At 37.7% G+C, this 12,585-nt stretch overlaps 1 protein-coding gene across 3 annotated transcripts in view; it reads right to left on the reverse strand.

Moving 5' to 3' along the window:
* Positions 1 to 12,585, reverse strand: part of ATPsynCF6 (ATP synthase, coupling factor 6) — a 147,810-nt gene that overhangs the window by 7,971 nt on the left and 127,254 nt on the right. The window contains exons 1-3 of one of the 3 annotated variants that reach the window (XM_067086768.1): positions 12,342 to 12,473; positions 4,070 to 4,222; positions 221 to 357 (exon numbers count right to left, since the gene is read on the reverse strand). In XM_067086768.1, coding sequence (XP_066942869.1) covers positions 221 to 357; positions 4,070 to 4,221 — 289 coding nt within the window. In that variant the 5' untranslated portion in view covers position 4,222; positions 12,342 to 12,473. Of the gene's footprint in view, positions 1 to 220; positions 358 to 4,069; positions 4,223 to 12,269; positions 12,308 to 12,341; positions 12,474 to 12,585 lie in introns of those variants that run through there. The other 2 variants (XM_067086766.1, XM_067086769.1) reach the window with 2 other exon arrangements.

Here is a 12,585-nt window from a genome sequence, read left to right on the forward strand (position 1 = left end):
ATGAGAGCCTACCTTTAATTCTCTTTGACAGCTTATACCCAACCAACATGAGTTAATATGTTTGCAGTTCAACTCAATTTCATTCTGTTTTAGACCTAAAAACTAAAGGTTCCACTGCATGACTATTTACCCCAATTAAAAGGAAAATTCTTAATACTGAGGGATACCATAGCTTTTGAATAAAAGCACAATTGTCACTTTCACTAAAAACTATACATACCAGTAAATTCAAATGCAGGGAATTTTGTCATATCAACACCAGGTCCTCCTCCATACTGGCGAGCAACCTTGTCCAATTCTTGTTGCATTTCCTTTTCAATCTGTGGGTTGGAATCTACCAACTTTCCACCAGCTGCCCTGAAACAGAGGAATGTCAATTTTTTTTTATGTGCACTGAAATGTCCAATTTTCATTATTTTTACAATAAACTGATAGTTAAACTACAAATATAAACGACCAAATGTGATCTGGAAGACAATGCAATCCATCTTTCTGTCTACTATTTGCTTATTAAAATATCTAAATTCTCAAAATTTACAATACACCTTTGCCTTTACTTTTACCATTTCATAGATGTTAGGTTCTGATTTTTGGTTAAGTTGGGCTACATTTACTGATTTTCTCATGTAATTTGTACAAAGACAACCTAACTGAAACCTAAGTACACAGGTAAAACGAGAGCCACCCAACGGTCTCCTTACTGGCCTTGGCTTCTTCAAAGAGAGTCAGTGAACTACTCATAGGGATATGTCTGCTAGAAGTCTTTGATAGACTTATGTCCATTCTAACATCTCTCAAAGGGTTAACGTAACTGAGACTATATGAGAGTCTGGAAGAGACTTTCCAACCAGTCTCTTTCAAACAGAACTGAATTAGCTGCAGCCTGAGCCTTGCTAAGTTTGACAAATTTCTCCAGAGAGGCCAAGTTTCCCAAAAAGAAAGCCACTGCCTTGCAGGAAGCTTCCTTCAGGGCTGCAATTCTCCGAGATAAGAAAATCATCTAATCATCTTTCCAATGGAGAAGCTCCAAATTGTAAGTCTATCCTTATCCCTAGATACAGAATGACTAAGTGAAAGTCGGGAGAGTTCTGAAAATTACTCAGTGCCCAGCAACTGAGCAAGACAAAGCAACAGATCCTTGGCCCTCAGAATCCCATCTAGAGAGTCTGCTAACATTAACCAGTTGTCTAAACAGAGAAGAATCTTGCTCCTACAGATGACATCATCCCCTATGGGTGCCAAAATCCTTGAGAATACTTAAGAGCTATACATAGGCCAGCTGTTTAAAATCAAAGAAGCGCACAACTAAGGATTTATTGGTGGAAATATGCATCCTGAAAAATATCATTGTTCAATCTTGATACGTCCAATACACCCTGATGCTTTTGGCATCAAAAAAGTGCTGTAAAATCCTAGGAAATTTATGGACACTAGTTCTATTGCATTCTTCTCTAAGAACAATACAACCTCTTTCTGAAGAACAAGATACTTCTCCTGCTGGTGAAGATACGAAGGAAAGGCTATAGGAGGTGACACCATAGGAGGGGGGGAAACAGAAAAGGAATTACATAGCCCACCTTCAGTTCCTCCACAAACCAAGGTTCTGATCCTAAGTCTCTCCAAATAAGGCAGACAACCTGCAGTTGGACTCCTACTGGAACTGGAGGGCTGAAAACTTTATTTCTTTTTAGTAAAGCAAGTAGCTTTACCCTTAGCGAATCCTGATGCGGATCCACAAAAGATCTTATCAATTAAAAATAAGTTCTGTGAGGAAGAAGGCCAACTTTTAACTGGAGGGCCCAAAGGAAGAGAACAAGCAGGCCTTTTCACTCCTGACCCAAAAGACTAAGAAATTCTCTTATTTTCCTGTACTGAAATTTCCTCTGTTATTGCCTTAAAAAGTTGGATTGAGGCAGCAATCAAAATGAAAACAAAAACAGCTGCCATTTTCTGAGCAGGAAAAATCTTTGATGAAAAATAGCATAAATGTTCTCTCTTCTTCCGAACCAAAGTATGCAAACATTCACCTGCAGTGTCTCATATAGCATTGTCTACAAAGGCAAAAATACTAATGACTCCTCCAATGCTTTGATACCAGCTGGCAACACAAACCCCTTAAGTTGGCACAGAGGAAAAGAGAGAGTATTGAGCAAAAGTTCAGCAAAGGATATAACTTCAATAACTAAACAGCAAGAGATAACTTCAATAACTCTAAACAGCAAGAGAGAACTTCAATAACTCTAAACAGCAAGAGATAACTTCAATAACTCTAAAAAGATACATGGACAAAATGTCCAAAGCACCTTACTAGTCTCAAGAGCACATCTTTACAAACAATCAAGGGAGCAAGGCAGGCAAAGAAATCCAACTCACCACTGATGAAGGGTTAAGCGCTGGTAATGCGCCCATTTCATAAGAGGCAGCTCTATGAAACTTCATAAAATAAGAAAAACAAGTGCTGGCATTCTTAAAAGAAGCCTTGTACACCAGGGCCTGGGAAATCTCATTGAAACAAGATCTAACTGAAGAAGAAAGTCTGGGATTCTTTGAAGATTTAATGGAGCAAGAATAGATGACGCGCTACCAGGTACCAAAAAAAGGGGGGGAGAAGGTTGGGAGGAAGATGTGAGAGAAGTGCCAGCAAAACCTGACACCCCTGCCTCCCAGGAAACAGGCCCACCAACCTAATACCACTCCCAAAGGTAAATCCTTGGATAACAAGCAGCTAGAATGGCACCTAGCTTAAGAGACAACTCAAGATTCTGACAGTGATAGAACTTAAAAAGGGAAACACTGACAAAGGCACAAGGAAGCACCTCACCGATAGCCAAAGCTAAAGGTTGAACAGGTGCGTTTCGAGGCGAGAGGAATGGCAGACCAAGATATATGAGAAAAAATAGAAGGGATTGGTTCAACAATTGACTGAATTAACATCAGAATTAGACCTTACTATGGGCAGTTGTAATAACTGTCTATATCTATACCATTAGCCCTGGCAGTGCTATCATCATAATTACAAGATCACTGTACTAGATTCTGATGATTGTAAAGTCAAAACTTGATGAGAATTTTTACATTTACCTAAATGATCCTTCTGCAACCATACTAAATGGGTAATGGGGCATGGTAATTGAGAGGAAAGTGAAAAGAGGGCACAGAACCACACTGCCCAGAGAACCAACTTGGTTCCCAGGCACCAACTTCTTCCAACTGTTGCAAGGCAGCCAAGAGTTCAGGCTACTAACAGGTGAGTGCACTGACGCCTTGCCTCTCAAACGGGAGCAAGAAAAAGAGTGCCCATTGGGGAGGGGGGGGGGGCATGGAATGATTCCCTAATATTAATGCCTTAAAACCTTCAGTTGACTCTAAAATAAGGTTTACATCCTGCTCTAACCTCTTGATTTCCTGAACTGAAAAGGGGGAGCAGAAGGCAAAGCAAAAAGAAAAAAAAAAAAACTCTCAGGCCTAGCTACATGAAAGCAGAGGAAAGAACTAGGGGGTGAATAAAGAGATGAAGGCAAAAGCACTTCATGAGAGGGAGAAAAGGCAGATTTATGTCCTGACCCACCTATCTGCATCCCTTCTTTTCTTACGCCCAAGAAACTTAAGCACAAAGTCTTTCAACGAATCCCTACATTCTTCACATCTGTTCTCAAGACCACACTCTAGCTGTGCCCCCCCTCCCCGCCTACAAGCACAGTGTGCCTATCTAATTCAAAACCAAATGCACTGCTAACACAGTAAACATTTCTACAACACCTAACTTTCTTGGCTTTGCTTCTGGTGGAAGACATCCTAAAAAAAACAAAGGCAGAATTACAGTTATCATAAAATCAGCAAACAGCTAAAACATCAAAATACCAACAACCTCCCATTGCTGGGCAAGAAAAATTCTGAAAAAGAGGTAAAACATTCAAAACACAACTGGTGGAAAACAAAAGAACTTGACAGTTATTTGTGTCAGCCAAGCCATCTTCTTTTACCTGAATGCTGACTTGCCTACTGTTGCAGAGAAATAGCTATCTTAAACTGTAGATAAGATTCATCTTAAATAAAAATAATTACTTACGACTTCTTTTTTCCATATTCTCGAATTTTGTCCACAAAAAGCTGTTGAATGGGGTCACCTGCTTTTTGTAAAAGAACTGCACTCACACCATAATTCCTTCTTAATACAGTTTGCAAAGTCCTAGCCTCTGGGATCAACCTGGTTACAATCATTCTGTAAAAAGAAATATTCATTTACACAAAATCTTGAGTTGTAATTCCTCGAAAGACACTACAAATACCAATTAGTGACCATCCACCTTCCTCCATACCTCAAGAAATTTAGAGTATAATGACAGGCATAGCAAATTGTACGGTGTCCTTACTAATCATGATATTTAAAATCCATAACATGGTTATCACAAAAATCAGTTTTAATAAAAAAAAAAAGGGGGGGAAATTTTAAGTAAAACTATACTGAATAAACAGTATGAGAGAGAGAGAGAGAGAGAGAGAGAGAGAGAGGAGAGAGAGAGAGAGAGAGAGAGAGAGAGCACAAAAATCACATTTTAATGAAAAAGGGAAATATATATATGCACACATGTATATATATGTATATACTATATATGTGTACACATATGTATAAATATGTATATACTATATATATGTATGTACACAATTATAAATATACATATACATATATATATATATATATATATATATATATATATATATATATATATATATATATATATATAATATATGTAATATGAAATATATATATAAACCATATATATACAATGGTATATATAACATGAAGAAGGTATATATATATTGACCAAATTCCCTAGTGGTTTTGGCCTCATTAGCTCCACGATGGATCTATTTCTTGTGTCATCTTCTTCAAAATATTCTGTAAAAGTAATTGTCTTCTGTATTTTTTTTGGTTTTCAAGAGTAGCTGTCCGTACAAAAGAAAGATGCTGTCTGTATTTTTGTATGATTTTTCTTTCAGATATCTCATGTGTTGTGAAACGCCACCTGTTTTGCATACTATACCATTGTAACTTTAATGTGAACATTGTAACTTTCCAGTGAGGTGATTTTGTAATATGTGTATTGTTATGCAATGCTTATATATGTTATGTATTTTTTTTGTTTTTGTAAGATATCTCATGTGTTGGAGAATGAGTGATTTTTGTAATATGTGTATTGTTATGCAATTGTGGGTGTTTGGGAGATGGTGTTTGTTTCAGATTCTGTAAAGATGGAGTTTCAGATTCTATTTTTGTGACCAGATCAGATAAGATCATCCTGTGGTCATGTTTGCAGAGCTGTGTGCCTAACCACACAAGAAATGGGTATGCAAGAGAGGGCACTCATGCTATCTTTGATGCGGGATGACAGGTTGATAGCTGAGACTCATTCAGAGACCTGTTTGTTTAAACAAGTGTTGAGGCAGGAAGTTGGCTGCCAATCATTCAGATAATGGGCAAAACATATATGGCTTTCTGAGCCAAAGAATAAATCCAATAGACTGTTTATTCTAGAGAAGAAAAATTCTGTATTCTTTTTATTCCAGTGTAGAGAGAGGAACTCCGTTTATTCTAAGATTCTGTCAGTGTAACCTCTGTCTTTATATGACTAACTGGCAACCAGGTTTGGAGTCATAGCAGGCATTGGTGAACCAAAAGTAGTTAGTTAGCATAGGGAGGATAAGGTGGCAATCTCTCTCTCTCTCTCTCTCTCTCAACCCATCCTTATATAGAAGGGTGTAAAGTTATGGTCACTCTCCCATAAAACATGTAAGTTTTATGAATGGTTACAAATACTTGCATTGTACAGGCATTGTAAAGTGTATTTACTAAGGAATAAGGAGTTGTGAAATGGAGTGCAGAGAGAAGTAAGATAATGTGTTAACTGCTAGTTTTTTTACCATAGTAAAAACTTTGTTATTTTCGTAAAAAGTTAATTTGTGAATTTGATAAGAGGTAAATATGATCTTTTAAAAAGTGGGTGTACAGTAATCTTTTTGAAAGATAAGATAAAATCTTTAAACAGATTTTGTCTTAGTGGAATTGCTGTTGGTATATTTTCTGCTGCATATTAATTTTCAATATGTCCTTGTTTTCATATTATTCTTATGTACTCATGTGTTTATAATTTCAGTGTTACCCAAAATTATGTGTTGATACTTTAACACAGAATACTTGTGCTGATTTCCATTTCTTGAGATTTCTTTTGCAAATTTGGAATAAATCTTAATAGTCTGAATTTTTCTCAGTTAACTCAATTTCATGATAAAGTTTTGTGAATTAAACTTGTTTAAGAATTAATTAAAACTTTCATTGTTATCAAGTAATAGGATATCTTTTTGAGATTATAAACTCTAATTACAACTTTTGAACTTAGAAATAAATTTGTTTGTTTAAAGTTTTAAAAGGACAGTGTTTCCTTTTGACCACCAGTGATCAGAGATATTTGTGTGTGTGTGTGTGTGTGTGTGTGTGTGTGTGTGTGTGTGTGTGTGTGTGTGTGTGTGTGTGTGTGTGTGTGTGTGTGTGTGTGTGTACAAGGTAAGTGATATATCTGTAATGTTCTCCTTTGATTTTATCAAAGTGAATTAGAACCAGGGAAACAATTAAAGTGTTTGATGGAGTGATGCCCTTTTTCCCCTAGTTATTTGTTTATTAACAGTTATCTCACCCATAACTTGACAAACTTAGATTGATTTTTCAAGTGTTAAGCAAGTTTTAAGGGATCACTGTTACCTTAAGAGTGTTCAGTTGTAATATTATTGTTGTGAGGTAAATGTTTGGTTTTAATAATATTTGTGTAATAACCAGGTACTTGATCACCTCATGACAAAATATTTGGTGCCCAAATGTTGGAGAACAAAACAGAATATCACTCTGATTTATGGTTTATACTGGTGATGTTAGGGATATATTTGGTAGGAGAGTGACCATTACGTTGTTTTGAAGTGTATTGTAAACTATTTACTGTAGTTGAATAAATTTGAGAAAATGGCTCTGTTTGAAGTTCAGGAATTTTTAAGTGCTCCATCCATCAGAAAGCTATCTGAATCTAACCTAAGGACTCTCTTAGCAGTGATATGTGGGGGTAATGTGACTAGTGATATGATTGAGGCACAAATCAAATGTGTTGCAATCCAAGCATTGATAAACTCTGGTAAAGCACATAGAGAATTAAATGAGGTATATGAATTGTTGAATGCAGCTGAGGTAGAATTTACATATAAGCTAGGGCAAGAGAATGAGAACAGTGATGCAGAGGCAGAGTTTAGACGTTTAGAAAAAGGAGAAAATCTGTGTAGACTGAAGGTGCTAGAATCTGAAGAAAAGTTACGCTGAAGATGCAGGCAGATAAAGAAAAAGAAGGAAGGGAAAGAGCAAAACATGAAAGAGAGTTGTAGTTAATCAGAGCTTGATCCATATTACCTGTAAACCCATATAACTATGTCCAAGGTAACACAGACTCTGTGTTTGATGTAGTGCAAAAGTTAATTCCAAAGCTTACAGAAGAAGCTCCAGATGAGTTTTTTGAGCACCTTGGAAAAGTGGCTACAGGTATGGGATGGCCTGAGAATAAATGGTCAGTCTTATTAGAGAGTGTTCTCATTGGTAAAGGGAGAAGTGCCTATTTAGCCTTATCAGTTGATCAGTGTAAAGAATACAGTGTACTGAAACACAATGTGTTACAAGTTTACCAGATGACCCCTGAATACTAAAATGAAAGATTCAGATCTTTAAAGAAGGATAACAAGATGACTTTCTTGGATTATGCCTACAAAGTAAGAAGACGTTTCAGACGATGGTTGGAGGCCGCTAAAGTCAAGTATATGGACGAACTTGAAGAATCAGTAGTCTTAGATAGATGCTACCCCACAGCAGCTGAATGGTAAACCCTCACCTTCTGGTCTGTTCTCAAGACAGATGCAGAAGACTAATGTTGTTTGCTACAACTGTGGAAGAGTAGGACATTATAGTCGAGACTGTTATGAGATGCAACAGCAGGTTAAGCCAGTTGGACTGATGATAAAGGGTAACCAAGTAAAACCTACTACAAGGAATAGTGTGGGAAAAAATGAAACAAGACAAACAGGGTACTTAGCAATCAGTGGAAATGCAACTACAAACAGTGAGTGGCTGAACAATGCGGAGGCTTTTAAGCCATATATTTATGAATGTATGCTAAACAACTCCCACTTTGAGTGTGCAGGTATTGTGATACAGGAGTAACAGTGAAGAGTTCACTCTTTATGATAGCAGGGAGCTGTTGGCCCACCATTAGAGGAATTTATTTCTGGTAGTTCATTTCTCGTCACTCATCCATTCAGTTGGTATATAGAAGAATCTAACTGGAGATTCAGTTATTTTAAAACTTTTTTTCATCCACAGTTGGAGAAGAATCTCACTGGTATAAGAAAGGAGAAGAGGAGTAACTCTCTATATGCTGCTTGCATTTGTCCTGTGAATTGGTGACAGGAAGTATTGATTTTGCTGTAAAAGACTCACTAGCTGTTGAAGGTGTGCATGTTTTACTGGGTAATGAAGTTGGTGATGTTCCCTTCGTTCATTGTCCTATAGTGACAGACAAGCCATTGAGGATTAGTCCTACTATAGAGATAGAGAAGAAAAATCCCCACCTGTTTCCAAGTTGTGTAACTACCATGAGTATGAAGGCAACCACATATAAGAGTGAAGAAACTGAGGATTTGCTTGTACCAGAAGAATCAAGTGAAGGATCTTTGAGCTTAGAAGAACTGTTTCAGGAAAGTGAAGTTTCCCCTAGTGTAAATAATGAAGAAAGTATCCAAGAATAAGAGGACCCTGTTATTACTGAAGAGACTCAGCATAGTCAAGTGTTCCTGAAGATAGTAGTGAAACTACAGTAGAGTTGGCAGATATTGAGAGTTCAACCCTTGAAGTTGGTCAAGTGACTAGAGACAAATTAATAGAACTGCAGAAGAAGGATACAACATTGGCGGATTTGTTCTTCAGAGTTACTGATCAAGAAGAGATATAACAAACTCTTACCTGTTATTACATAAAGGAAGGATTGCTAATGAGGAAGCATCGACCTGCAGATATTCTAGGAAATGCTGAATGAGGGGAATATTATCAAATTTTGATTCCATATCAGTTGAGAAAACAAGTTGCAGCAGTAGCACACGAGTTGGGACATATGGGAGTCAGGAAGACAGTTGAGAAGATTATGAAGTATTTTTTCTGGCCTGGACTTCATGGGAATGTTAGCAGATTTTGCAGAGTGTGTCATACATGCCAGATAGCCGGAAAACTGAATGAAACTATTCAGAAAGTCCCCCTACAACCCACAGAAGTTAGAGGAGAACCCTTTAGCAAGGTGATAATGGATGTGGTTGGACCACTTCTGAAAACGAAGAAAGGACATGAATATCTGTTTACATTAATGTGTCCAGTAACAAGGTATCCTAAGGTGATTCCTGTAAGAAGTATAAGTGCAAAGGTAATTGCTGAGAAGTTGGTGGAATTTTTCTCCAAGTTGGGAATTCCAGAAATCGTAAAAAGCGACAAAAGATCGAACTTTACTTCGAAATTATTCCAGAATGTGATGAACTTGTTAGGGGTGAAACAACAGTTATCTACGGCTTACCATCCAGAGACTCAAGGAGCCTTGGAAAGGCTTCACCAGACTTTGAATAGTATGTTAACCAAATGCTGTAATGAGTCGCAAATACGGGGGGTTTACTGTTTACACAAAAATACATTAAGACCCCAATGGGTATAAAGAGCCTAATGACAGTCAGGCAAGAGATCCGAAACCATGTCTGGAACGCATGACGGCCAAAAGCAAACTGGAATGTTTACATCTGAGCAGGCGGGTATTCCCGCCTACCTGGCCTTAGTTACTGCCTAACCACCTTGCTCAAGAGTTTAACGTCTATTTCCAGCCTAACGCTGAAAGTAATTCCTAATGTAAAGGACCGACGGTTTGTATGTCGTGTCGGAACAACTGACTTTTCCTATGGTATTTTGGTTGCTTATTAACAATTTAGGTAATTCTAAGCCGGCTGTCCGCAGTGAGCTAGACTATGGCATTTGACGTTTTCCTATGTTATTTTCCTTGCTTTACAAGAATTTAAAGAAATATTTTGTCGGCCGGCTGTAATTAAACTGTAATTGACCTTTGAAGACTACAAAACTTGTATTACCTAACGCGGGGTAGGTCTAAGCCGGCATTCTGCGGCGAGCCCACCACCCCCCTCCATAGCTAATACGGCAAAATTGTAACCAGTAAACACCCCTACGGTCGTTAGGTTGGTATTTTTAGGGGTATTTACTGGTTACAATTTAGGCGTATTAGCTGTGGATGGGGGTAGGGGGCTCACCGCCAAATGCCGGCGTAGATCTACCCTGTCGGTAGTGTATTTCTTCAAAGGTCAATTACAGTTTATTTACAGCCAGCCGACAAAATATTACTTTAAATTCTTGTAAAGCAAGTAAAATAGCATAGGAAAAAGTCAATTGCCATAGTCTAGCTCACCGCGGACAGCCGGCTTAGAATTACCACAATTTACTTTATTTTTGTCAGTGGACCGTAATTAACCTGTATTAACATCAAAACTGCTATGTTTTTGTATGCTGGCCATCCTGGAATGCTATCATGCATGCACAGTGTTATAGGGGAAGCTTTTGGTAAAAAGTGGAGTTTCCTTCACCAGGGGAGCCCCCCCCAGGTAAGCAATGCAGCCTGCTAGGTTAGGTTAGTTTAGGGTACGTTAGATTAGGATGGTTCCTTTTACAATAAGTTTCATTAGTCAATCCCGTCTTGAACACATGACTCCCTAATGACTTGTGCATGCGCGGAACCATTTCATGACAAGCACACGGCAGTCTGGTCTTTCTCCCAGCGAATTCCCCCACCCAAACCCCGCATTCCCAAAGGGTCCCCAACCATGCTGGTTAGACAAACACCACCACCTCCATCAGCAACACTAAGAGTATAGGGAAAATCAATTTCCAAGGTAATAGCCCATGCTGAGTTACCATGTAGTTTTACCCATTCCACTTGATTAAAATACATTTCAAGTTTTCATAAAACTCAAGGAATCATTTTCCATTAATATGAGGGGGAAAAAATGAGTAATGCATTATGCATAACACATGTGCAATACCCTAATCTACCTTAGGATAGCCTAGTTAAGAAAATATATTTTGCATTTAACTAAACAAGTATAAAACCTAGAACACATGAAGTTGATTAATTGAACTCCGAACATGTCATAATTCTTAAAAGGCTAAATACCTACAAAGGGTTAGAGTAGAGGTAACACAATGAATAATTCACCATCAAAATACTGGTATTATTTTATAAGTTGCTAATTCACAATATGAAATTGTAATCTATATTTTTGAAAAGAGCTTTCCATTCTCGTTATTTTGAACCCCATAAACTCTAAGTGCAAATGATAAAAAATCACTCAAATTATGACTCATAGCTAATACAGCAAAATTGCAACTAGTAAACACCCCTAGTTTACGTCATATAGGTATTTTTAGGTTCTTTTAGGGCCTATCATTTCTTAGGCTAGCCATTTTTGCATGAAAAACCCATAATAGTTTTTCATGCAAAAATGGTTGGCTGGAGTCTTATTGGCAACTTATAAAATTTTACCAAAATACCTAGCAAGAGGTTAACGGTAGAGGGGTATTTCTGGGTATTAGCTCAGAACTGACTGTATAAGAGATTTTAGGGAGTCATATGTACAAGAATGGATTGGCTAAGGAAATCTATTATAAAAGAAACCACACTAACTTAACATACCCTACCTAACCTAACCTAGTAGGCCGTGTTACTTATTGGGGGGGGGCTCTGGCCCTGAACCCCCAAGTAAAGGAAACCACGTTTTCCAAAAATTCCCATATTAACACTGCGCATGCGCAATAACAAAACAATGTAATTATCAATTCTGAGGTTAATTACAGTCGATCGAGGAAAACCACGGTAAATTCTTGATAAGCAACCAAATTACTATAGAAAAAGCCAATTTCCAGGGTAATATCCGACGCCGAGCTAATACTTACTTCTGCCGGTAGAGTTAACATAATGGGGTGATATATCATGAAAATCCCTACAATGGTTAGCCAAGGGTAAAACTCATCTGTTACCTAACAAAATTCTCACCGGTAACCTTTCTCCAAAATCAGCTGATTACACGGCTCTTACACCAACCTTTACATACATATACCATTACAACCATAATTATTGAACCTTAACCTTTCGTGATTCGTTTGTATCATTCACTGAAAAATAAATGACCGGGCCCACTACAGATACCAAAACACTTACTTGGGAGGTCTTTCTGCGCACCGGCGTTGAGACTGATCACTGATGGCCGTCTGGTCTGGGGATGTTCAGTGAGCTAAGAGGTTGCGAACATGTTCCGCTTCACGTCATGGTTGAAAAAAGGCCCTTGAACCTTTGAACAGAAAGAGAAATATTTTTCTCTTTAATAAGTGAACACTTATCACTGCTTATTAAATATTAAATAGTATAAAGCTATTTATATGCAGTTATATAAAGTAATTCAAAT

Source organism: Macrobrachium rosenbergii, chromosome 43 (assembly GCF_040412425.1).
Source record: "Macrobrachium rosenbergii isolate ZJJX-2024 chromosome 43, ASM4041242v1, whole genome shotgun sequence".
Lineage (NCBI taxonomy): Eukaryota > Metazoa > Arthropoda > Malacostraca > Decapoda > Palaemonidae > Macrobrachium > Macrobrachium rosenbergii.